The sequence below is a fragment of the Mirounga angustirostris genome, unplaced genomic scaffold, assembly GCF_029215605.1.
Source record: "Mirounga angustirostris isolate CCGP_5_RB_7025 unplaced genomic scaffold, mMirAng1.0.hap1 SCAF_3, whole genome shotgun sequence".
Classification (NCBI taxonomy): Eukaryota; Metazoa; Chordata; class Mammalia; order Carnivora; family Phocidae; genus Mirounga; species Mirounga angustirostris.
In genome coordinates, this window is record NW_026991711.1 from 192,482,137 (window position 1) to 192,508,116 (window position 25,980).

At 55.3% G+C, this 25,980-nt stretch overlaps 1 protein-coding gene across 5 annotated transcripts in view; it reads right to left on the reverse strand.

Annotated features, from left to right (window-relative positions):
• Positions 1-23,612, reverse strand: part of PER2 (period circadian regulator 2) — a 39,341-nt gene extending 15,729 nt beyond the window's left edge. Inside the window, exons 1-12 of one of the 5 annotated variants that reach the window (XM_064587363.1) lie at positions 23,448-23,552; positions 14,542-14,658; positions 14,206-14,438; positions 13,638-13,700; positions 12,346-12,497; positions 9,795-9,916; positions 8,815-9,016; positions 6,544-6,595; positions 5,565-5,707; positions 3,676-3,754; positions 949-1,055; positions 240-393 (exon numbers count right to left, since the gene is read on the reverse strand). In XM_064587363.1, coding sequence (XP_064443433.1) covers positions 240-393; positions 949-1,055; positions 3,676-3,754; positions 5,565-5,707; positions 6,544-6,595; positions 8,815-9,016; positions 9,795-9,916; positions 12,346-12,497; positions 13,638-13,700; positions 14,206-14,420 — 1,289 coding nt within the window. In that variant the 5' untranslated portion in view covers positions 14,421-14,438; positions 14,542-14,658; positions 23,448-23,552. Of the gene's footprint in view, positions 1-239; positions 394-948; positions 1,056-3,675; positions 3,755-5,564; positions 5,708-6,543; positions 6,596-8,814; positions 9,017-9,794; positions 10,016-12,345; positions 12,498-13,637; positions 13,701-14,205; positions 14,439-14,541; positions 14,659-16,306; positions 17,020-23,447 lie in introns of those variants that run through there. The other 4 variants (XM_045867622.3, XM_064587362.1, XM_064587364.1 and 1 more) reach the window with 4 other exon arrangements.
• Between the last annotated feature and the right edge of the window lie 2,368 nt (positions 23,613-25,980).

Sequence of the window (25,980 nt, forward strand, 5' to 3'; positions counted from 1 at the left end):
CCCATGCTGCACAGCCCGGCCAGGCTCGCCTCCTCCCTGCAGACCCCTGGGCTGCTACCTGCCCACTCACTACCTCCTCCCTTCCGCCCACTGCTCTGCTGCATGAGGTCCCTCCCACCTGGGGGCACAGGTATGCGGCAGGAGCTGGCTTGGGTCCTGGTCACCCTGTCTTGCACCATGCCACCTGCTGGTGGGGAAGCAAGGGTCCCCGAGCTGCGCGGGACCCTGGGAGCACTCACACCCTGACTCTGTGTCTGCCGATGATGAAGGAGATCTTTCTGCTCCACGGGTTGATGAAGCTGGACCAGCTGGTGTCCAGAGTGACGTACTCGCCATTCCGTGCACGGAACCGAATAGGAGAATAGTTGAAAGGCTGCCCGCCGGACTGCACAACTGCGAGAGTGGGAGCCACGTGGGCGTGAGGACAAGTGGCTGGTGCTCTCGGCAAGAGGAGAGCCGAGGTGCACTCCATTCTGGAATCAGCTCAGAACTTTCAGAGATGCCAACCTCCTCAACACTATGGCTTTCAACCCCCTGCTTTGCTTTAAATTGCAACAGTGGGCTGTTTCCAGAAGTGCCACCACATATTTCAGGACGCACGTCTCTGTTAGCCTTGACTGGTCTTCTCCAGGGGATGCTCAGTGTCCCGTGTCTGCGAGGCCTGGGCTTGGTGGGGACCCGGGTCATCCACTCCCCTGGCCTGGTCAGCATCTCTGCCACCACAGCTGAACCTGCACCCTCCCCCCACCTGCCAGGGAAGCCAACAGTAAAAGCAGGGTGCCAAAGATTCAGGTCCCACAAAGGGGCCCACAGGAGAGGACTACTCTTGACTGACGGAGCTAGGGCTCAGGCACAGAGCCAGGGCACCCATCCCCACATGCTGGTAACTGATTTGACCCGTATACACTGGGTGCTGACCTCAGTATTTACCATGAAAAGGGGACCTACTCTTTTTGTGGATGGTGAGCATCAAAGGCCTGTCACTGGGGTGAAGCTGCACGAGCAAGGGGGTCTCGATCAGGTCCTGAGGTAGGTAGCCCAGGAGGGGGACCGCCCTGCAAGGCAAGCAGACATACAGGTGCTCAGCTGTAGCTCCTGCCCAGCCTCAGCCCCACAGCTGCCCTTCGGGACACACTCCAGAATACCACCTCCTCCAGGCTGGGCAGCAGACCATCTCCAAGAACCTCTTGCTCATTGGGAAAAAGAGACAGACTCCAAATTCCCCAAAGATCAAGGTTTGGGAATTAGGCTAACAGAGAATAGTCTTTCAATTAATTAGCAAACAAAAGCCCCCCCACAGGTCTGTGATAGAAAACTAGGTCCGACCAGGCCTGGCCCAGCACAGGCTCAGGGCTTAGCTCCTGAAGGAGTAAGTCATGATCATGTTTTTGCTGCTCCTCTTTTCAGATCTTTTCTTTCTTCGTGTCATTTGTAAGTTCGGCCAGATGTGGCTGGCATGGTTTGTTTTTTTTTTTTTTTTAAGTGTTGCCTGGATTCTGGAAAACTTTGTGTGCCTCCTTTCTAGTTCCAGAGGGTTCCCTTCTCCTATTACTTTGGCCACTGGGTCTAGTCCCGCGGGGTCAACGCAGGCTGGGAGCCTTTGCTCTTCTCCTGCAGCTGCTGGGAGAAGGTTTTGGGGTGAACTTCTGAGTGCCCCTTCTGCCTCTGTGTCGGGCGTCTTCTGCCCACTCAGCCACCGTTCCCTCTTCTGAGCTGCGTCTCAGCCTCCCCCTGGTGGCCAGTCTTCCTGCATCTGAACTGATGCTCCCTCAAACTCTTGTGCTCAAGTGCAAGGACATTCTCCAAGTCTTTAGAGCAAAGCTTGCTCGTTCCCAGTAGAACGGAACTTTCTTGTGGGCCCAGTGTTATTATTTGATTTTCTCCTCCTGGTCCAAAACACACTCCAGGCCTGTGTTTTCCTTTGATAGGATGTACAAAATGTTCCTGGCGCCCTTTCAGGTCAAGGCTTGGCAAGGGTGGGGGGAAGGAGGGGGAAAGAGAAGGAGAGGAGGAGGAAGGGGAGGAGGAGAAAGAGGCAGAAGAGGGGGACAGGAGGAAGAAAGAAAGGGGGAAGGAGGAGGAGGGGGAAGAGGGAGAGAGGAAGGGAAGGTGCAGAAGGGAGGGGAGGAGGAAGGAAGGGGGAGGGTAGGAAGGAGTCCTGGCCACCTGCCCAGCTGTCCTGCGCTCCATGGGCTGGGCCACCCACAAGGCTTCGCTAAGGAAGGCTCTGCAGACCGTGGGCCCCACACCACGTGCGCCAGCTCACTAAGCCCTGAGCACGACACCTGTGGCGGCTTGCAGGCAGGCGCTCTCAGACTTCCGGAGGAATAAAAAATTATCCTGGGTTTGCTTTAAGAATGCAGCTCCCCTGGGGCGCCTGGGTGGCTCAGTCGTTAAGCGTTAAGCGTCTGCCTTCGGCTCAGTCATGATCCCAGGGTCCTGGGATCAAGCCCCGCATCGGGCTCCCTGCTCTACGTACAGGAAGCCTGCTTCTCCCTCTCCCACTCCCCCTGCTTGTGTTCCCTCTCTAGCGGTCTCTGTCAAATAAATAAATAAGATCTTAAAAAAAAAAAAAAGAATGCAGCTCCCCAGGCCCACCCTTCAAGACCCTGCTGAAGAGGGCTGGGTGGGGCCCAGGAACCTGCACCTCGAAACCCTGTCTCTCTGGCGGTTCTGCCACAGGTCGTGAGCAGAACACCCCTGAGCAGCCGGAGCAGGAGGCTGATGCTTCCCTGGCTGCCCGGGAGCAGCTCTTTCCCAGGAGGCTTGGTGGCCTGTGTCCAGGGTGGGTACCTGGTGGCCCCAGGCCAGGTGTAGGCAGTGGGGTGGACTGGATCCTTGATAGCATCTGTGGAGGCCACCCTGGCCCATCTGAGAAAGGCCAGAGTGCTAGTACATCTAGGTCCACTTCCAGTGGGTCTTCTGAGGAAAGCTCTTCCCCACCCCTGCCCACAGCCAGCAGCATTTCCTGTTGCATGCAGGGGGAGCTGGGGGAAGGTGCACCACGGGACTTGGCCCAAAGCCGGCCAACCCAGAACGCTCTCAGGACGGCAGTGCTCCCAACTCCAACAAGCACCATCTGCACCAGCTAGAGCTCCTTGGGCAGGAGACCGAGCGACGCTCTGGGCAGGAACGAGGTGACCCCTACCCCCAGCCCTGGGAGCCGTCTGTGGTATACAGGCCGGAGGACACATCTCTGCTGGGATCCTGCCAATGGCATCTCCAGCTTCAGTCCTAGCTCTGTCCCAACCACATCGTCCCTGGCTGTACCATCCTTTACTCATGTGCGATTTTGAAATGGGTTTCAATAGGATAATACAGACAGACTCAATGAGAACAATTACCAGCTCCCCAGAATGCCCCATTTACACAATATTCACATCTCAGGAGCTTTTTAGTGCAATTCTAGAATTATTTCATTGCCTACAGTTCAACATCGTTGTGGATTATCACCTAAGTAAAACTAACTAACAGCCTTCGCTTTAGCTTCAATGTCAAAATCATGAACATTCATTGAGCTTTACTTAATGGCCACCAAGTAACCACTAAGATCATGATGAAACGCTAACCAGCATGTGACTAGTCTGCTGAAACAAAGGGTACAGTACTGACTTCAAGACAAGCACCATGCAAGAGCGGGGGCCGGTGGACGGGCCAGCGCCACGGTGTGCTTACCGTTCGTCCACGTCCTGGAACAGACAATTTGGTGTATGTGTGGTCGTAAAAATTCTCTTTTCAGGAGGAATTCTAGGGGCTGAAAGAATAGAATTTTATACAAGTTTCTGATTCTAAGAAATGCACACTTAGCACAGTTCTATTACAGCTACTAGAAAATACCACGTAGATTCGGACAGATGGGCAGCGAAGGAAGAAAATTAACAAGTGGACCCTTTACAACAGAGCCCACTGCACAGGAAGTAGACCCTACGCTAGATGACCACCAGCCAGCCTTCTCAACTTCCTTCTGGGTGGGTTTAGTCTAGAAAGCTGAGAATTGCCACATTCACAGAACCGTGTGGTGATGCATGAGCTTCTCTCAGCAAAGTCATGCTGGAAGGCCAACTTCATGATTTTTAAGATCCAACGAGAGTGAGCTGAACAAATTGTTTTTAAAAAATGAGTTAAGTATTTAGATTCAAAATTCTCAGCAAATATCATTGTTCTGGGGACTTCACAGTTTCTAGGGTGGGCAAAGGTGGTAGAGTAATTTGCGTTAAGGGATTCATCTATCCAGAATTTCCATCAACCACCAAATTCATGGACAAAACACTCAAAATTCCAAAGCTTCGTCCTTGAAGGAGACTCAGATCATATTGGGGAGTAACTTGTTGAAATCTAAGTAACCTGGGGCGCCTGGGTGGCTCAGTTGGTTAAGCCACTGCCTTTAGCTCAGGTCATGATCCTGGAGTCCCGGGATCGAGTCCTGCATCAGGCTCCCTGCTCAGCAGGGAGCCTGCTTCGCCCTCTGACCCTCCCCCCTCTCATGCTCTCTCTCTCTATCTCATTCTCTCTCTCAAATAAATAAATAAAATCTTAAAAAAAAAAAAAAAGAAAGAAATCTAAGTAACCCCTCTAAATCTTTATTGAATATTTGGAAGAGAATATCCTATATGAATGAACTCACCAAACATTTCCATCAGTTTTAAGAAATGACTAGTTAACCACTGAGACGAGGTTAGGAATACAATGAAACATGGACCGAACTGGGTCCCCGGGGTTCAGTAGTTACAGATGCTGCCTGCCCTCTGAGAATTCTGAAGTCAGTGTGGCTGAGTTGCCAGGGTGAGGAAGGTTCCCTGCCAGGTACAGTGGCTGGTACTGCACGAGGACCATGTCACAATGCCGTCCAGCGGGAGGGGTCGCCGGAAGGATAGAATCAGGGTGGCTGAGTGCCTTGGGGCCCTTTGGGCTTCAGGGAAAGCCCAGATTTGGCAGGTTTTTTGGGAGGGGTGGCCTGAGAAGCTAGCTGGTAGGACCGGGGACGGACAGGTGGTGGGATAAGCCTGCTGGGATGACTGGCTTTCTACACATAGAGGAGGGGAGGAGCAGGCAGGAGCAAAGACTGGGAGTCGGGCGGCCAGCCAGCCTGCAGAAGCCAGTGTGTGTGGAGAGGATGGGGAAAGCAGTGGAAGGTAGATGGGCCGAGGTGGGGAGGGAGGGGCATGGTTTGGGTTCTGGGCAGGTGGGGGTGCCCCTGCACTCTTCCAGGCATGGGGGTGCATGGGGGTGGGAGGGGCTTGGGCACCTGGTGGTGAGGGCCATGCTCACCAACAGATGGGAGGCAGTGGCTGGGGAAGGAGGCAGGGCACCCAGGCCATGGCAATGGGCTGGTCACAGGTGGGAGATGCCGGCACCTGGACCTGGTAACAGACGCGGGGAGGTGGTTTGGCAGCGGCTGTGGGGAGGGCCAGGTGACAGAGGTGGGTGTGCGTCTAGAGGGAGAAGGAGACTCTCCCAAGGCTGGGGTTGAGGCCAGGGCTGGCAGCCTTGCTGACATTAGGTGTGAGCCAGGGGCGTCACCGAGGGACCAGACGGAGCTGGTGCCCACCTGGGCGGGCAGTTACCTTCGTAGCCCGAGTGCACTCTCTCGGCCAGCAGCACGCAGCATAGCTGGCCCCTGGCGCCCTGCGGGTCCCGCACCTTGACCAGGTAAGGCGTCATGCGGAATGGGTGGTAGCGAATCTCGTTCTCGTGGTTCTTCCCAACGCTGCGGAGGAGGGCCCAGGTTTGCAATTATGACGGAAGGAACTGACCTTTTTTGCTAGTCACCTCTCCCTCAGTAGCGGCTGTTCCCAAAGCAGACACAGAGCCAGGCTCCTCGCTCGGGGACCCGGACCTGGGTGTGCTGGCCTGGGCCTGCGATCTGGGCTCCCGCCCCGCTCGCTCAAGGCAGACCGAAGAGTGAACAGCCCTGGGCAGTGGGAGGTCTTCCGGGAGCCCTTCCCTAGGGCACTTCAATCAGGAAAAGGACATTGTTTCACCGGTGAGGCCCCATCTTCTGAGAGCGCCAGGACCTGGCCAGGGGTCACTCTTGACCCTGCACCTGGACGCTCAAGCAGTCACCTTGTTTCGGGCAAAAAGCCTGCTGCTGGGGAAGCTGTGGGCTCTCCCTGGGAAAATGCACACTTGAACTAAAGGCTGCATGTGCCTTTTGGGTCCTCCCTGGGGGACATGCCTTCCCAGGGAGGGGCCCTTGGGCAGCTTCCCAGGTGACGGACACCAAGTCTAGGCTCCCCAGGCTCTTCTTGAGGAGCAGTGAAATCACCCCACTGCTGACCAGGCTGTCTTAACGCCTTGTGCACATTTTAAATCAGCTTATGGAAATGGTGTTTTCACACAGACTTTTTAGGAATATGTACGCTGCCTGGTAGGGGGTGCTCCTGCAGGGCCTCTACCCTGAAGAGCAGGGGTGCAGAGGGGCACAGGGGGCCACAGCCCAGCAGGAACTGGTTGGGGGGGCCATTCCTACATCTCCTCACAAGAGGTGCTCAGGAGAAAATGTTTGTGCCATTACCAGCTTGGGATCCCCTGTCCCAGGCTTACCTCACACGGCAGAAGAAAGATTTCTCCTCCATGCATTCTTGAGTAAACGAATCTAAGAGAGAGAGCCCAAAGTCAGCCATCCGAGGGCACAACACAGTACAGAGCGCACCCTACTTCCCCCAAGCTACAGAGAAGCCGCAGAATCCAGAGTCAGGGCGTGAATGCATATTTACGCAAACACAAAGCGAAGCCCTTAGAGATCATTTATTACAGTTCTGACGAAAATCAAACCTATTTCACGAATGCAGCACGTACCAAATTACAGAATGCTAAAAGCTTATTGCCAGAAGTTTACCAGTTTTGGAATGGTTCACAGGCCACCACAAGCACACCAACTAATTAACAATTTAACTCTGGGAGACGTACTGACTGATGGGCCGAATTTCTGCATGTAAAGCCCTAAACATTTCAACCTATATGTTTTGGGGGATATTCAGTTCTAATAGAAGCAACTCAGGTAATTTCAAAGCTTACACCAATCCTTTTGCTAAAATATTAACCTATTTCAAAATCTGAAACACCTAGCAAAAGCATGATGTCACTTGGGCAGCATCATCAGAGATGAGGAAATGGTGTTTTCACAATATATGATTATTTTACAAAGAAATCTTAGACGTTGATCCTTCACATAAAGTTTCCTCTATCCAAAAGAAGGAGGAGAAGTAGGAAATCACTAGTTAGGGAAAATGGTATAAAATTGCCGGCCTGGAAAGGCCTTAAAGAAGTCACCTGGTCCTTCTTTTTCATTCAGACAAAAATTCAGTGGCAGCCATCCCAGGCAGACGGTGCTGGCCTGTCCGAGCCGTAAACCCACGTGCGGAGTGATGTCCCTTCCACGCAGTGACCTACAGGTTCTCGTGACATGCACTGCAAGCTTTAGTGACCTGACTGTGGACAGTCCTCGGCTGGGAATTCTGGGAGAAGGCGGGCGGCTCTATATCCAAAACCAAAAGCGAGCATCTCTTTTCGTGAGTCAGCCCTAAAGCAAACGCCCAGGCTGTCTCAGGAAGGTACAGTCCGGGAACGGTGGTGGTGGCCGTGGGCGGTGGCCAAGTGGTGGCCCAGCCGGCGGCTGACTACAAGCAGGAGGTGGAGCTGACTACACGCAGCGGAGAGGGACCCACGATCAAGGAGGTGGTGGGAGTGGGGGTGAGGTGCATCTGATGTGAGCAGAGATGCAGACCCCTGAGCCAAGGGTAAAACGGGGACCAGTTCTGGGTGATGCGGCCTCACGACTGAGGTCACGCCTGTCTGGGGTGACTCCCAGGCCCACTGTTTCCCGTCACCTCTCCTGGCTGCTGAGCGTTTCTGCCCACTCGTTCACCTTCAGCTCCGAGTGACCAGAGCCCAGTGAGGGGCAGACAGACAGATGCTGCCGGACTCACACGTCAAGAGCGGGCTTCTGCTGGCCGCCCTGCTCTCTGAAAGCATTGGGGGGTGGGTGGCTGCAGGGAAGGCCTGAGCTGGTCTGGTACCTTCTGCCAGGATCCCGCGCAACATTTCTGCTGAGACTCATCTGATCAACCTTCCCTCCTGCACCTACTTATGGGCAAGGCCTGCACTGGCCATGGTAAGAGCTCCCAGCCTTCCGGACCCCAAGTCTCCCGGTCATGTGGGAGGAGGGGGACAAGGACACGCCGCGGAGAACTGCAAGAGGCCGGCTGCCGCAGCAGGGCGGCCAGGCCGGGCCCAGGAGCCAGACACAAGGCGGAGCGCGCAGTGGACGCACCGCATGGCCTGCGGCCCCAAAGCAGCTGGGCAGACGGGAGCCCGACGCGCCTGGAAAGCTGCTGGTTTGAGCACAGGCACAGGAGGACATCACCGTCCACCTGCACGAAGCTGCACGTGGCCGGGGGAGGAGCGCTCTCCCGGTCACCCCGACGTCAGTGCAGCCGAAGCGGGGCCTGGCCTCCGCCCGCCCGCCTTCCCCGCACTCCGTGGGCTCACTCCCGACGCCAGCGTCTCACGACAGCCTTGTTTCTAAAATGCCTAACGTTTCTTAAAGTCTTCTGAAACGGGTTTCCCTCTGAAATTTGTGAAAAGACTACTCTTCTCAGTTTATCCTGAACAAGCAGCTTTCCGTCTCTGGGCCGGGTCAGCCGTGGGGCAGGGGTGCCGGCCGGGCTCCGGCAGAGGGCAGCTGGGCTGCGCCCCGCACCGGGGGTGGGCCAGCCCGGCCCCCCGCCCTGGGAAGGCAGCAGCCCCCACGATCCCCCCGCCGCGGGCGCACACGCCCAGGCAGCCCTGCTCGGCCACCGCCCAGGCCCTCACCTGCTCCTCCGCACGCGCTCCAGGGCGGGAGTCTGTAAGGCGTGGTGGAGGCGTGGAACACACGGACGTCGTGGGGCGCCAGGAACTCCACGAACCTGGCGCCATAGAAGACATCCCTTTTACAGTGAAACACGGAGGCAACTTGGTCAGAGATGTACAGGATTTTCCCGGTGACCAGGGACACGGCGGCCGCAAACATACCCTGGAAGGAAGCAGCAGCTGCGTGAGGACAGCCTGCCCCTCCCCGAGGGGCACAGATTTTGGGGGAGGCCTCTGGGCCCCCTCCTCCAGCCCCCTCCTCTCACCTGGGCCGGCAGCCACAAACCTCTGCCAGCCCATCGCTCTCCCAGGACACGCAGGGTGGGGGTGGGCGCTGGGGGGTGCCGCCAGGGTCCTGCCCTGCTAGCTAGCGGCCTGAGCCCTGGCCCAGAGCTCCCAGCGGGTTCAGTTGCAGCGGGGGTGCTGGAGGAAGGAGATGGGAGGGATCAGGGAGCCCCACTCTGCAGACCAGTTTTGCCACGATTCCAGTAGGTCTGGGTCCCCACCTGCCCTGTGTCTGCTCTCTGAGAAGTAGGGGCACAGGGGAAGGGACAACTCGCTTCCCTTCCCCTAGAACTCCAAGGGTGCCCCACCCTTATGGGGTGCTTAAAAATGAACAAGCTTTGGAGTCTCACGAGCTGAGTTCAAATCCCAGGCCCCCGCCCCCCCCCCCCAAAGTGAGCCTAAGGTCACCTGGTCACTGCTCGGTCAAGGTGGGGCTCGCTCCTACACACGCAAAGTTTGGGGGTAGATTGGCCATGAGGAGGGAAGTCTCAGGGAAAACAGCAGGAGTCTGGAACACAACTGCTCCGTGTGAATCACGGACTTCACGCTGTTGTTTTAAGGTAGGAGTGTCCGGAAACTCCAAACGCTGTTGCTATAAAGCCACCGGCTGAAGGTGAGCTTTCTGGGGGAAGGTGTCACTCATGTCAGACACTCACTGCGTTCTTCACAATGAACTCAGACGTGACACTCTCAATCTCTTCTATGGTGTAAGAGGGCACGTTGGCTCTGCAGGGGTGGTTCTCACTGGACATGAGCAGCTGGTAATACTCCTCGTTGGCTGCAGGAGAGACCAAGGCGGCGCATGAAAACGGCCCCACCTCCCTGTGCTGGGGGCTCTACTCTTGTCATGAGAAAGGGGGCTATGCACACTATCCTCCTGGGATGCCCAGAGAACGGAACAGAGAAATGTGAAGACAAAGCAAATGGAAGTCTGTTTTAGTTTTCCTGAAAAATCCGAAGACCTTTGATTACAGAACTTTTTAAATGGTAAGTACCCATTATTTTAAATAATATGGGCACGGAGTTCCACCTAACCCTCACTTTGCCCATAAGGTCTTTAATCATGCCACAACGCTGATGTTTCCTCTTGGGAAACCTGCTCCTCGGGGGTGTGGCGACACTCCCATCCAGACAGAACCCCCTGCCCAAAAACACGAGGCGCGAGAAACCACACTGCAGCAGACTGCACCCGACAGAGCCTGCTGCCAGCGCCCCTCATCCCTGGACGTACAGCTTTTAAGGGCAGACTATCACGGGGCTGCCCACCCAGCACCTAAGGCTGGGGGCAGTCCCCAGGGAGGGGTGCTGGCAGACCCGCCCTTCAGAGAACCTCCTCCCCCTGCAGTTTGTGAGCATCCTTGGGTGGGCTGGCCAGGCACGGTGTCTGTTTCTACTGTATTAACCCTCACCAAACAGATATAGCCTTAGATAGGAGCCTGCAGAGAAACCTGGGCCTACAGAGGGCACCCAGAAGGCCAGCACACGCCAGCACACAGCAGAGCCCAACCCTCCACGCGTGGCGCAAGCTCTCCCCACCAGACTCCACCGGGCAGGCAAAGTCGCCCTTCTGACAAACGTTGTCCATGCTTCGTATCCATCATTATTAGTGAGAAGCCCTGCCCTGCCTGTAAGCTTGAGAGTAACTGATGATCACAGAATAAAGCCCACTGTTTGACCTTTATCTCAGCCTTCACAACTGTCCTGCTTTTACCCATGTTTCCAATGTGTGGAGTCCACTGGGACCCCAGCGTGCGTGTAACGCACATACCCAGGTAAAGTAGGTAGAGCAGGGGTGGGGTTCCCACACCTGCTGGGAAAGGACACCTCCCTCGTCTGCCCTAACGAGATGCTGGCCTGGCTTCTGTCTCTGCTTGCTGGTCAGAAGGGACCAAAACAGCTAAGAAATTCCTCAAAGTGCAGGAGGGGGTGGTTTCCCGTGTAATGAGAAAGGATTCACCTGAGTGTTCGCTGCTGTAAGATCAGGAATGCACATGTGGATACTCCCTCCAAGCTTCCTGCTGCTTCCTCTGACACACTGGAGGAAACTTAAAAACTCTCAAAGCTCACATCCCCATTCCCAGCAACAGACCGAAAGGCAAGGCTGCACGGAACATTCTGACTGCCTAGAGCTAAAGCATCCTGAGATGACCCCAAATGCAGGGGTCACGACCCAAGCCCCCAGGGATGGGTGTCTGCAGAAGAGTTCACCCAGCAGTCACTAGAAATGCTGGTACCTCCTCCACGGCTGTGTGTTCCTACCTGTCCTAGAGTCAGAGGCACCTGCAGTTACCTGAGACCCAGGAGATCGGGAGGGGGGCGCAGAGCACCTGCTCAGCGGGAGTCCAGCTGCAGCAGCAAGTGTAGGAAGAAAGACTCGGTACTGTTGGAAATTATTTAAGGGGCTTGGAGTTTATTGGAATGTCAAGTGTCTGAGCTTGATGATGCAAATATGTCGGAAACTGCAGTGTTTGTTCATAGACTCCTGCACTGCATCTACGAAGACTTCTGCACACGTGTTCTCAGGTGAAAGCCTTAGTTTAGACTACGGACAGTCCTAAAAGCTCTTACATATTCTGTCACCTAATAATACGGCCCAAGCATGCCCACAAATGGGAACGGAATGTGGCCCGTGGAGGTCTTGCTAGTGATGGAAGTGCCCCAGTGATGGAAGGAGGCGCTCTGCATGGCTTCCTGGTTGGAAGACAACCTCGATGGAAATTCACGCCTTTCTAGACAAACAAGAAACGGACTGCCCAAGGTCTTAAATGCAGGAGCGCTAAAGTATTGTCCTGTAAGGATAAGATCTGGCAACAGCCTCCTTGGTATCTCCTCTTGTTATATTTCAAAGGAGCGACCAGTCCTCAGCTCAACACTGTGGGATGTTTTGCTTAAATTCCGTGCCGAGCTGCTCACACAGTTCAGTGAACTCCAGTTCAACTCTGGCCTGAGCCTGGAGGATGCTGGGCTCTCCTGACCATGACCTGACCCCAGCCCAGAGAACAAAACCTTTACGCCATAAATACATTCCTTTTTATCAGCTGGTTTTCTACCTGTTTTTTTTTTTTTTTTCCCAGAAGTACAGTAGAAAAGTTATAAAGAATTAAGCCTTCCAGAATTTCCTTCTGCAATATCTGGGGTGGGTTTTAGAAAGTTGACACAATCCAAGTTATTTCTACAAGTTCGGAACAAATACATAGGCCGACGTACCTTTCACCTGCTTCACACTCCTTAGCGCGTACTTCAAGGTGGCCAGCATGCTGGCTTTCCCCTTGGCCTTCTTGTCTACTGGCAGGTGGACCTTCAGCTCCTTCAGCGTTTTTATCAGCTCCTTGTGCGCGTCTGCTTTGGTGGACCGCTCGCTGTCACAGCATTAAAGAAAGAGGCGATCACACGTTAGCTTCCTGACTCCTCCTTCCTGCGCCTCTAGTCCTGCTTCTCAACCAGGCCCCTAGGACGTCTCGGTCTGTGTCGTTCTCTGTGGAGCACTGCGGGACATGTAGCACCCTTGGCCTTCTCCCCACCAGAGGCCAGGAGCACCCTCGCCAAGGGTGGAACCAAAGATGTCTCCTGATGCTGCTACACATCTCCTGTGGGGAGACGGAATGCTCCAGCTGAGAACCACTGCGCTCGCCCACCTGAGGGCTGCAGAAGTCCCTCCCCTGGGCTCTCTGCGCCCCAGGCTGGAGCTGGGCTTTGCCCCTCAGGGCTGGGCCTTCCTGCCCTGTGTCAGACAGAAAAGGATCGAGTGATGGAGATGACAGAGGACAGCAAACTGGTTTCCTGTGGCCGGAACGTGAATGAGGAACACGGCAAGACCTCAGACAGGAAAGACTTGTAAGGAGGAGCTCTCAACTTAAGGGTACAGAGATGGGAAGAAGATAAAACAGCTGGGCCCTTCCTGTTTAGAGCAGACGGTGCAGAAAGAATGCTGGAAATCAGGTGTCAGGATGGGGCAGCCAGGTGCCCACGCACCCAGGCCTGAGAGCTGGAGTTTGCTCCTGTGGTGATACGAAAATGTCTGTGGGGGCCCCTGGGGGGATCAGTCGGTTAAGCATCTGCCTTTGGCTCAGGTCATGATCCTGGGAGCCTGCTTCTCCCTCTGCCTCTGGCGCTCCCCCTGCTCATGCTCTCTCTCTCCCTCTCAAATAAATAAAATCTTTTTAAAAAAGAGAAAGAAAAAATGTCTGTGGATGTGAAATTAAGGATACCTTTGTTACCAACACCTAAAAAGGGGGAGGAACGTTCCAGATGAACATGTCTAGGATGCAGACAAGGCCTGCGCAGATGGGGCTGGAGGGGCTCCAGATCCGGGGCATCATAAGGGGCCCTGAGCAGCTGGTGTCTGAGCGGGCAGGGCCGGCTCACAACCGAGACAGCCGCGCAGACTGACAGGTTCTAGCGGAGGCTTGCAAAATGTCACATCACCCCAAAACTAACCTCCAGTAACAAGTCTCCATTTCTCTGAGACCGTAAATCAAGAGACGTGTGACTGGCCTTACCTGCAGCCGCTTGCAGACATGCTGTGTTCGGACTTGGCCATCATGAGGCCAAAGGCATCGGGACTGTGAGCACGAGAAATAAAGGCCAGACTCAGAGGGCTGCATGCTCCAACCATCCCCTCATCCAACCAGGGACAACAATCCAGATTATCCCACACGTAGTAAGACAATTATGAAAAATATAAGGTTAAGATAAAGCCGGAGCATAAAACTTTCAAGTTTTAGGGACCGGGAGAAGGACTGACAGAGCAGGTTCATTTTGTACAGACCCCGGCTGCTAGCGGGGCCACGGGCTTGTCTGCTCCCGAGATCTTGCTATGCTCACTCGGTATCTATCTATCGGCAATCAGAGAGTCAACATCAACAGCGGCATCGTTATAGTAAATTTTAGTTCTCAGTTAATGAGATTTTTTTTAAGTGTTGAAAAACAGGGGAATCAAGATTTATGTTTTTTTTTGGGGGGGGGGGGAATCAAGATTTAAAGACCGCAAAAGCTATCAAACAACGGGATGAGATGCTGAGAAAACAGACAAGCGGCCAGCCTCTGCGGTCCGAGGGCCGCACCTACCCCGGGGGGACGACGGACGGCCCCACCAGCATCCCCAGCTCCTTGCCGCCCCGCGCATCCCGCCCTGGGGAGCGGTTCTCGTTGGTTTCGTTTCCGCTAGAGCCACCGCTCATGTGCACGTCCTCCTGGAGCGGGGCTCCACGGGGCTCCTTGGGCTCCTCGGGCTCCTGGGCGGGGTGACCGTGGCTGGGCGGGTACTCGGCGTATCTGTTCATGTTGGCTCCACAACGAAGCTGGGAAAGAGAGAAACGTCGTCAGGCCTTGGCGAGTGCAGGGGGTCCCACAGCCACCACATGGGATGTGTGCTGGGATCCGTTTCCACGTTAGGGTCTGTACCAGTCAGGGTCAGTCGCGGTATTCTTTGTTCTTCCTCACTGAGCTCCTAGCTGCCATGAATTAGGAAGGCAGGTGAATCCCGCGGCCATAGCCCCCAGGCATCAAACTGCTGATGGCCTAGTCGGAGGTGAAAAGAGCATCAGTGGGCACCTCCCAGCACGTGGGGAGCCTTGGGGAAAACACAGATTCCCACTGAATGGCTGGCAGGGCCTAGGAACATGCGTTCTACAAATCTCCCCAGGTGATGGGGAGGTCTTCCCCCCATCACGAGCTGCAGGAGACCCCAAATGCAGGCTGTATGCAGGGGGAACCCTAAGACCAGGCTGCGAGCAGGGGAAACTTCAGGGAGAGAGGAGGCTGTGAAGCAGGCATTGCCTATGAAGAGGGCCGAGTGGGTGGGAGCCCTGACAGCAGCATGGGGTGGTGCTAGTGGGGAGCAGGGGGTGGGGGCAGCACCAGGCCAGTAACAGATGAATGAACTTTGTTGCATTTGGACAGGTCGTCACCACTGTGCTACGTAGAAACTTTAACTTTGGTGTTTAGGGGCAAGAGGGTGGAGAGAGGCTGAAGTCAGAGCCATACCAGCCCCAAGGCTTCTGCAATAATGCCGGGAGACAACCATGGGGATAAGCAGACAGGGAGTATGCAAGGTGGGAGGGGTTCACCCAGGAGCCTAAGGATGGGGAGAGAGATGTACCCGGGAGAGGAGGACCCAGGATGGTGTCTCCTCAGGGTCCCAGGTCGAAGCAAAAGATGTCTGGGCCTGGAAGCTAGGCAGGTGTGGGAGGGGGGAAGCTGTTATCACCCTGGTCCTGGAGGGCAGGAAGAAGGGTTACTGAAGCCAAACGAACCCAGACAACCTGCAATTTGGGGGAACAGAGCTGGGGGGGCGTAAACCCTTGGCTTCTCTCTCCTTCTGACCTCAGTGGTCAGGAAGCCAGAAAGCAAGGGGACCCACTGGCTCAGTCCTGGAAGGCCAGCCTTGGGCACTGAGCAGGGGACAGAAGATCGGAGGGCCCAGCAGCAGTGCCCTGACTGAGCCGTCTCCAGGGGCAGAACGTGCTCCACAGCTTCCGTGTGCTCTGAGAAACAGACCAGACACCTGGTTGATGCCGACAACCACACACACTCACTGTTCCACGTAACCCTTGTGATCACTGACCACTGGATACCACATAGCATACCACTGTCCGCTCTAGCCTGCGAATGAGGAAACAGGTCAGTGGCCACACAAGGCAGGTGACAGCCCTGGATCCTGCGCCCGCCTGCTCCTGAAGATGGGGACCCCTGGAGAATCCAACCACACTACTCTCTGGAAAACAACAGGTCTCAGTAGACCTTGTCTTGTTCATGAGCCAACAAACGGGAAAAAGCCAACACGAGTCCCCTGAAAAGATGTGCAGCAAAGACCAGAGGGACACGCCTGCATGGCATGGGGGACCAGCAGACTTGGGACAGCACTTACTCCGTAGCACAAATAAAAATCGAGAAATGGGGGATTCAAGGAAACAAGTAATGAAGGATGAGCTGAAGCCACAGAGTGAGATGAAAATGCCACCTTCGAGTAGAGAATCAGGAAGACCAACTCCAGAGTCAGAAACGAAGACGATGACCTCAGAAATGCAGAGGACGAGTGCAAGGAACCTTGAGAAGCACCAAGGGAAAGAGCAATGACATCAGAGCCGTGTTTTTACCCGCGGGTAATAGCTCTTTCTGGAAGAGACACCCCAACAGTGCAACAGAGACTCTCATGAAAGATACCCACCAAGAAAACCATCCTGGCCAAAGAGATCTGCAACCGCCAGTCGAAGGACTCCTTGAACAGCACGCGAAGGTACGTGAAGATCCGAGCCTAGAGATGTCCCGATGTAAAATGATATTTTCAAGGGGAAAAAAAAACCCTACCCACATCCAAACAGGAAAAACAAACAGGTTACCTACAAAGGATGGGAAGTCACTGAGTCCTGAGCAGAAAATACAGTCCACAGAGGTGATACGCGGAAGACAGTCTCCACAGCTGTGGTCAAAGGGAGCAAATCTCAGTGGAGCATACCTGCTCATCACGGCTTTAGAGAGCAGCATGTTACCAGGGTCCTGACTCACAGAGAACCCAAAACCCCAGAACAGCAAAACACCTGACCAAAGTCAGGAACAAAACAAGCAAGTCTACTCCTCAGTCTTCATTTTGCTGGATTGCTTGTTTGTTTTTTTAACATTTCAGGGATGTTCTAGCTGACTCAGTGAGAGCACGGAAAGTGCTCACTTTTGGAAAGAAAGAGACCAAAGACAGAATGGGCTGTTCCCACAAAGGAAAACACTAAAGATCCATAAACCTGGAGAGATGTTCAACCTCATTACTCGTGAGGAAAACACCAAGAATGAGGTCACTGAAAATTAACAGGACTGACGGCATCCAGTGTCCACAGGGTGGGGGACTTCGTGTGTTGTGGTCACTAACGGTCTTTCTGGATGGGACTCTGGGCATGTCCAGGACCATTTAGAATCTTCACCCTTCCCCCTGCTAGGAGGCCCCTCCACTCCCCAGGAATGCCTGTAAGTGCGTACAAAGACCCATGAACATGGTGTATGGAGTGACAGAACTACCCAAGGACCATCTGCAGGGAGGCTACTGGCATCCCATCTCAGGCACCCTATCCACCATGGGCACCCTGGCCAGCCTCGACTTCCAAATGGGGCCTGTGCCTCACCTGGCCCCACCCCAGTCCTCCGCTCCCCTTGGCTCAGAACACAGCCCCAGTCTGCACGAGAGTCTACAGCTCTACGAGGCCTCCCTGGCTGCCTCCTGAGAATCTCCTGCTGTGGCCTGCCTCCTCGGCCCTGACACTGAGCTCCAACCCCAGGGACTTTGCACTTGCTGCTCCGTGGTGCCCACGGGACTCATCCTGCAGACAGCTTGTCCATCCTGCACAAACAGCACTGACTTCTCCCCTACCTGCCCCCACACCCCCCCCCTGGCTTCCTGTCCTCCATGGTGCTGACCGCTGGACTCCACCTGATCTGCTGGAGCTTTAGTTGTCCTCTGCGGTATCCCCAGAGCCCAGCACGTATGGTTAACGACATAAAGCCTGGGACATCTGTGCTAGGGAATACTAAGTACCTACTAAAGACAGGGAGACAAGACACACTGATAGAGGGAGCTTCTAGGACACAAAGGAACAAGTTATGGAACAATAAAGAACAACAACAGTGGGACAGACAGCATATAGGCAGGGCTGGACACCGTCTTCTGTTGATTAGCTCACTCCTTCAGCACATGGCGCTTTGGGCTGGTGGACGTCAGAGAATGGGACGGACGTCCTTCCTGCCCTTCTGAGCTTACGTTCCAGTGGGGAAAACAGATCATCCACAAGGGAATGGCATGGACAGTAGAAGAATGCTAAGTGCCACGGGGAAAGCAACAGAGCAGGGGATGAGGAGTGTTGTGCGGGCGAGGCTGAGAGCGCCGCCAGAGAAGGCGAGCGTACGGGCACCACCTGACCTTGTGCCTGAGCCCCCGTGTGTGGTGCTGATTCACAGCCCCTTGACCTCACTCTCCTGCAGGTGTGCAGCCACGGCTGGGTATACACTGACCTGCTCCTCACGGCTTCACACCTGAGGCAGCCCGGAGGCTCTGGCCATGCTGGCCACGCATGGCCTTAGATGAAGCCTGGCACGATGGGGGTGGGCCCTTGCCTCCCCAGCTGCTGCCAAAGGGCCCAGTGAAGCAACTGGCCCGGAGGGAGAATACACTCTCCTGGGGTGAACTCTGGCCATGGGGGATGGGAGAGAGGACAGGTCAGCAGGTAAATCCACCCCTCCATCCCTCCCTGGGATGGATTTCGGAAGCTCTTCTTTCTATCCTTCCTTCTTTGTCCTTGTCTTTTCTGATGAGCTTTTTGATGAGGCCCCCATGGGCTGAGAGACCATCCTGCATCCCAGCCTTCTCTACTTGCCTATTCCCTCATTCTTGCTGCCTGAGACTGCACCTCCCAGTGAAATGCTAGCCATAAGTGTCAGCCCAGACTCTGCTTTTAAGAGAACCCAAGTGAAGACAGACAAGAGAATGAAAGAGTGGGCCAGGAAGGTGCTGGACGAAGAATATTCTAGGCTGGGCGGGGTGGGGGGGTGAGGGGCAAGAACAAAGGTCCTGAGGCAGGGGCATTTGAGGAAGATGGACCAGTCTGGAGCAGAATGGGCAAGGCAGAGGAGGGTGATATGGGGCACCTCACAGGGGCAGAGGCAGGACTCTGGCTTTATTCTAAGTGAGGTGGGAAACTGAGTTCTGTGCAACAAGATCTGACTTAAAACTCTAACAGAGTTATGGGGTGGAGACAAGGTGGAAGCAAGGAGACCTCTTAGGGGTCTCCAGTTCAGTAGAGTTGCCAAGGGGCTGCCCCGAGGGGGGCGAGGGCATTCTCTCCCTCCCCGGTACCCTGCACATCAGCCATGTAGCCTCTATGAGTGAGATGTGAAGGCTGAGGGGTTACGTAGCCGCCCTGGATGGTAAGGGCATCAGTGGGTTCCACTGCTTCCTGGCCCTGTGATCTCGGGCAAGTCCCTGTGCCTCCTGTGCCTTGTTTCCTCCTCTAGCGAGGTGGCAGCACCCCTGTCTCTCGGGGGTTGCTGGGAGAGCTCAGTGACAGTCTGTGCCAAGTGTATGGAATGCAGTCATGGCCAACAAAGGCTGAGCTTTTATCATCACTGCCAACCACTACAGAAAAACAGATGGGGTAACAAAATAATTCTTTTAAAGAAGATATTTCACTGCCACCAGAGCTGTCTCTGGCTTGGGTTTAAAGGACAAGGAGCTCAGCTAGCCACCCCCAACTCAGGCAATAAAGACATTCCCTGGAAGGAGGCATCGCACACTTTGCTTCCATGCACGCCCCAGGGGCTTTGTCTGTCAGCGCCTCAGAGAACTCCCAGCTTTGCCACCCTCCCAGACCCTGGGAGCAAGTCTGAGTAGGATTCGTTGAATAGAAGTCACAAGATTACCTTAGGCAGAAGATAAATCTTTGCAAAGAGGGCCAGACAAGCATGGCAGAAATGTGAAACAACAAACCAGCCAAACCACCTGAAACTTCATCATTCCAGAAACTGCATCACTCAGCACCACTGGCTCTAATGGACCGACCTTATTTTGCCAAGTTGACAAAACCAACTTGCTCATCAAAGCAGGCTTTGCCTCCTGCCTTCCACAAAGGTTTATGGAGCAGCGGCTTGTGCCCGCACTGCCAGGACCCCGGGGATCCCTGGGCAAACCTGTTTCCACCCCCGGGAAGAGGTGCTCATAGTCTGGGGCGCCAGGGGCCCCAGAAAGGAAAGGACAGCCAGGCTGAAAAGGGGGCTGCTCGGGAAGCTGGGGTGCACCTGTCCCTAGAGACCCCTTGCTGCCCCCTGGGCAGACGTCCGCCCTCTGGCTCTGCCCCAGAGAATGGGCAGACTGAAGGGAGGGAGCTAAGCTTGGACCCTGCTGCTGGTCATGTGACCACGCCTTATTAGTGAGGGTTGCCTTGACTGGACAGAGGAACATTTAGAAAGTACAGTCCACAATGAGATCACAGTCTGGGGTGGGCCCCCCAATGATACAGGAGGGGGAGGAAGTGGGAGGGGGCATGGAAGGAGAGGGGCTGAGAGCCAGCTCGTTAAAGCCGGCTGATGAGTTCATGAGGGTTCATTATGCCATGCTCTCTACTTTCACATGTATTCATAGTTTCCATGATCAATAGTGGAAAACACTGGGAATGAAAGCACAGCCTGGTCCTCAGTTCCACCCTCCACTACCACCGCCAGGACTCCGGGACAGGTGAGGGCTTCTCACGCTCAATGCCCGTGACCCGAAGAGGGATTTACCACATTTCTTTGTGGAAATCAGAAGTCGGTGTATGTGTGGTTCAATCGCTTGAGGTGATCAATTTTTTGAAACAGAAGTATAAGATCCAGAGAAGTCTTCAATCGATCTATGCCCACAAACTGAGTACACTGGTGTACCTAGCACCCAGCTGGGGAGGCAGAACCCTACCAGTCCCTGAGGCCTCTGGTGGCCCTCCAGCCATCATGCACCCCCAGGGTCACCACCAGCCTGACTTCTGACAGGCTGGTGAATTCTGTCTGTTTTCACACTTTACAGAACAGGGCTCCATAGTCTGGACTCTGTGTCTCAGAGCCCATGGTATTTTATAGCCCCAAATATTGTAACGTGTTTGCTCCTTCCTGGTAGGAGCCAATTCCCTGAGGCCAGCCTGCTGTAATCTGGAGAAAATGTTTGTCCTGCTAAATAAACACCCGCACTCTCCATGGCAACAGCTGGGTAACTGAGGAAAACGCCGTCCAAATATGGAAGGGAAGAAGGCAGGAGAGATGCATGTCTCGGCCTCACTAAGACTCCTTTGGATTCTCTCAACTCTGTTTCCAAAGCCTCAAATACACATAAGCGTGAGATTTCAAACAGCGATAAGGCAAAAACGTCAGCTTCCTGGCTTCAGCATCTAGGGAAGGAGCTACTCTGAGTGCCCGTGAACACCTAAGCTGTTCCCACTATTCCCTGTCGCCCGGCAGGAGCCCCCGGAGCCCCCAGGGCCACTCAGGACTGGCACCCCCTCCACGGCTGCCTGCCTTGATAATGCCCGTGACCGGTCCTCGCTGCCTGCTCACCTACTGCTTCTGATTCCCTCTAGACTAGGAAGCACAGTAACAAGCTTGTTACAGACGTGGGGCTTAGAGAGTTCAAACCACAGGCTAAAAAAGTAGCTCAGGGGGCGGAGGCTCCTGTCCAGACACCCCTGACTCTCTGCTGGGTCTGCAGGTGGGCCAGCTTCCCAGGGGGCGGGGGCACAGAGCAGATGCACAGTGGAGGGGTTATGTGTCTCCTCTTGGTTTTGCCCATGAAGGCAGTTTTCAGCGTCCCTCTCTTCTTTTGACTAAATGCCGAGAGGTCCTGCCAGCCACTCAGTGACCCAACAGAGCCTGTGGTTGCTGAGGCCCGGTGAAGTTACATCACCACTTAAAAAAAGAGCCATGCCCACCAGTGTTTTTCTGAAAGTTGAGTGTGTGCATGAGAAACAGCACAAATGAGGGGAACCTTTGCTGCTTCCTTCGAAGCATGGCAGATGTACCTCACAGGGGAACATCATGTGACCTAAAGTCACATCAGACACCTCTGTCCCCTGCGCAGGGGCCTGAGGAAATCATCCATAGAGTAACCAGAATCCAAAAAGTCCCGGGAGGTTGCCCAATCTGAGCCCTGCCGTGCAGACGAGGAAACTGAGGCCCAGAGGGGTGGCTGAGTCACCCCTCTCTGCCCAGCACCCCAGCCTCCACAGAAAGCCAGGCTGCATTAGTTCTGTACCAGTGAATCACACCAAGATGCCAGTGACAGATAACTGTGGACACCCACAGTGCCATCCCGGCGCTGGCATATCACAGAGCTCCCACTTAAGAAAAGAGGAGCCCCTTTCCTCATTCTACTCATACACCTTACAAGAAGTGATTAACCTTGTATGCAAGAACTCAAATTTCCAGTTAAAGCCCTCAGATAGAGCCCTGTTCATTCTCAGCCAAACCCAGCCCGGGGCAAGAAACCCCAAATGGGGTAGAGGGTGGGGTGTCTCCCCTTTGAAGCCAGGGAGAAGACAGTGGCCCCCAGTATCAGACACGGGAGGTGAGCAGGATTCATCGAGGGGCTTCTACCATGGTGCTGGGGTTCTTGACATTTGGGGGACCTGGGGCTCCTCCCCCAAATTCTAGCCCACTCAGATTCAGCACCCAATTGCAGGCTTTTGCAGAACCTCTGAAGCTCATCCTGACCCAGATCAAGACCCACAGGATGATGGAAGGACCTTGGAGACAATCAGGGCCTGGGCCTGGTCCTGCCATAGTGTATGCCCAGCAGGTATCAGGGCCTCAGTTTCCTAATCTGTCAAGCCAAGGTATTACCCTGGATGATTTCCAGGGTACCGTCTGGCTCTGTTGTACGAATCAGCTTTCCAAACTGCTTTCTTTTGTGTAGGTTACAGAAACTCTGGCAACCGGGTTCTCATCCCTTACCTGGCCTTACTGGAGCACTTAAGCAGGCCACTACCCGCCCCTGGTCCATGTCTGGGCCTTGGCAGCCAAGGTACACCCTCAAAAGATGGTGTGATTACTGCATCACAAAGTGGGACCCCCTTCTACTCAGTCTGGGGTGAGGGAATAAATACGGGGAGGTCCAGGGGAGGCAAAGGGGGTGAACCTTGGGTGGGACCTCCCTGCCCACAGGGTTCTAGGCCTGGCTTGGAACAGGAACTTTCTTGTCTCTCTGCTCACCCAGTCCACAGGACCCGTGGGCTGTCCGGGTAACGCTCCTAGACCAGTGCCCATCAATGGCCCTTCCCCAGCCTGAGACTTGGCTCTCTGGCCTCAGAGCAGGAAACCAGCTCCCCAAGGGGTCCTGCATCTCCCCAGGGACAGTTGCACTGAACCTCAGTTGCCTTAGTCTTCCCGGACCCTCTCCCCATGGGGCGCAGGGAGGAGTGGGAGGGTCCAAAGAAAATCATCTAGAGAAGGACAGTCCCGTGTGGTAGTCACTCAGTAGCTCCATGACCTTACACAAGTCACCTAACCTCTCTGGACCTCAGTTTCTCCATCTGTAAAATGTGGGTAACAGTACTCACCCCCCCCCCCCAGGCCGGTTTTAAGCGGAGAAGGAGTCACATGGCAGACAACTCTGGGACCACGCCTCAGTGGGCTGCAGGAGCCGCCGCCGCCCGCCGGGAGCCGGTCCGCCGGACCCCAGACCGCCCGGCCCAAGGCCCACCCGGGCGGTTACGTAACCAGCCAGCCGGGCTGCCGGACCTCAGCCGGCGCCCCAGCCTGGCGCCCGCCGGCCCGTCTGCCCACCCCGCCGCCGCGCTGCGCTGCGCCCTCACCGAGCCGCGTCCCCTCCGGTCCGCGCGTCCGTCCGCGCGTCCGTCCGTCCACCCCGCCGCCGCCGCCGCCGCCGCCGCCAGCCGCCCGTAGCCCGCAGCGCCGCCGCCGCTGTCACATAGTGGAAAACGTGACTGCGCGCGCCGTGCCCGCCCCCGGCTGCTGCTATTGGCCGAGGCGCAGCCTCATCTGCATACTGGGGGGGCCGGGCCTGCGAGCGCCGCGCGTCCATTGGCTGCAGCGCCCGTCGCTCTCTTTACATAAGACGCACATGGAATTCCATGTTCACCGCGTCGGTTCCTCAATGAAGACGCGAAGCGCTCGTACCCCCTCCTCGTCCTCCCGCGTGGTCCCTTCCACTTCCGGCCGCGGCACCTTCCATTCAAGACCGCCGGCGTCCGCGGGCTTCGGGAGCGCCGAGTGGCGCGTACCACCGCGGGCCCGGGGGAGCTGGGCGCGGGCGGGGACCGGCTCCGGGGCGCCTCGGTCCGGCCGGCGGGCACCGAACGCTCGCTGAGGCCCAGGCCCTGGAGGGCTGCCACCTTCGGCGACGGGCCGAGGCGCGGCCCCGCGAGAAACTCCCTGCGGACCTCTGTCATTGACTCGTTACCATCCATTCATTTACTCACTCCCATTCATTCTCCACTGGGCGCTGGGGCTGCCCGGGACCGAGCCAGGCCGCGGGGCAGGAGCGCCCGGTGCACGTCCAGCGGGCCCCCGAGCTCCACGCTCGTTCCACAGCTGCCGGCACGGTCAGCTTCCAAGTGGCCTTTCCTCTTTTTGAGATCACGTGCGCAGTTTTTGATTCAGCAAATAGGGTCACTTTTACCAGGAGGAGGTACAAAAGAAACAAATGAGGTGCTCCCAACCACGTCATTAGGGGAAAAGGACCGGCTCGTTCCCGAAGAGGGAACGTAAATAGTCGTTTGGGCGGTTGGATCATAAATCAATGGAGGCCAGAGTTATCCGCAGAGGGCCCGCGGAGGGCGCGGCGCTCGAAGATGGGCACCGAAAGGCATTTGGAAAAGGAAGGTTTTCAGAAGGCACAAGCCCCAGAGACACACGGCCAGGGGCGAAGGGCTCTGGGAGACGGTGCTGGATCTGGAGCATCCTGGCTGTGGCCATTTTTCTTTCAGTAAGCATTGTCTGGGGCCGGTCAAGCCTGAGGCCTCTGTTCAAGGTACCAGGAGACAGTGGAACGTCCTCTCAGCCCGGCTGGAGGCTTGAGACCCGCTTGTAGGACATGAAACAGCATGCAGCCCCCAAGCAGCTCAGCTGCAGCAGGCTCTGAGAATGCAGGGCCCCAGCAGGGAGGGTGGGCTGGCTGGGCTCTGAAGGGCAGAAGGGGCCTCTGGCATCTCCCTCCATCGGTCCTGTTCTTCCTGCGGTCAAACCCACACTCGGGACTTCTGTGTCGGAGCCACTTCTTTCCTTCTCCTTGACAAGATGTGTATGCAACTTTGTCAGACCCAGATGCAACCTGGGGCAAATAAAGTTCATCAGGACAGCCCTCCCCACAGAAGCCCTGGGAGGCCTGCTGTGCGGCTCACACTCCAAGGTGGTAGCGGCCCTCCTCTCGTTTCTCTGACACTGACACCTAGACACCCTTCCCGCCCCCTCCCTAACACACACACACACCAAGCAAATCCAGGCCCAGCTGCACCCTGCACACACCCGAAGGCCTTTTGTTTCTTCATGTACATTGACGTCAATGGTGAGCTCCATTGTTCTGGAAACAAGAGTAAACAGACAGCTCATCCACATCACACAGAGATTGTTCTCCTGCTCAGCTTTTCCTTGCTCCTGCTCCATATTCAGTCTGTAGCCTAATGTCACATTTCCTCCCTAAATTTAGCCTTTTCTATTGCTACCCATAAATCTGGTAGAAAGATGTTGAAACCCATTATATAAAAAATTAAAAAAATGGGGCACCTGGGTGGCTCAGTCGGTTAAGTGTCCGCCTTCAGCTCAGGTCATGATTCCAGGATCCTGGGATCGAGCCCCACATCGGGCTCCCTGCTCTGCGGGGAGTCTGCTTCTCCCTCTCTCCCCTGCTCATGCTCTAGCTCTCGCTATCTCTCTCTCTCTCATAAATAAAATCTTTTAAAAAACATAAAATAAAAAATTACAAAACATCATGGACCTCTAGAACCCTTCAGAACCTAACCTACTTTCAGGGTCTTACAGATAGTTTTGTTTTTTTTTTTAAATTCTTGTTATTGGGAACTTTCATTCACTCCACAAATATTTGTGGAGACCTAAGTGTTGGCGGGTATGCAAAATGTATCTCATTGGCTCCTTTGTTTGCAATATAGAAGAGGTGATCCCCTAGGACCAGGCTAAGCCACGGGGGCGTTCTCACTGAACTGAGAATCCTGAGTGTGTGTGTGTGTGTGTGTGTGTGCGCGCGTGCGCACATGTTGGAGCACTAAAGTGGTGGTGGGGAATGAATCCTTTCCTGGTCAGCCTACATTGACCTAGTAATGTGTTGGGTTAGCTGTCACCCCTGACACAGAACCCTTGGCCAGGCAAATT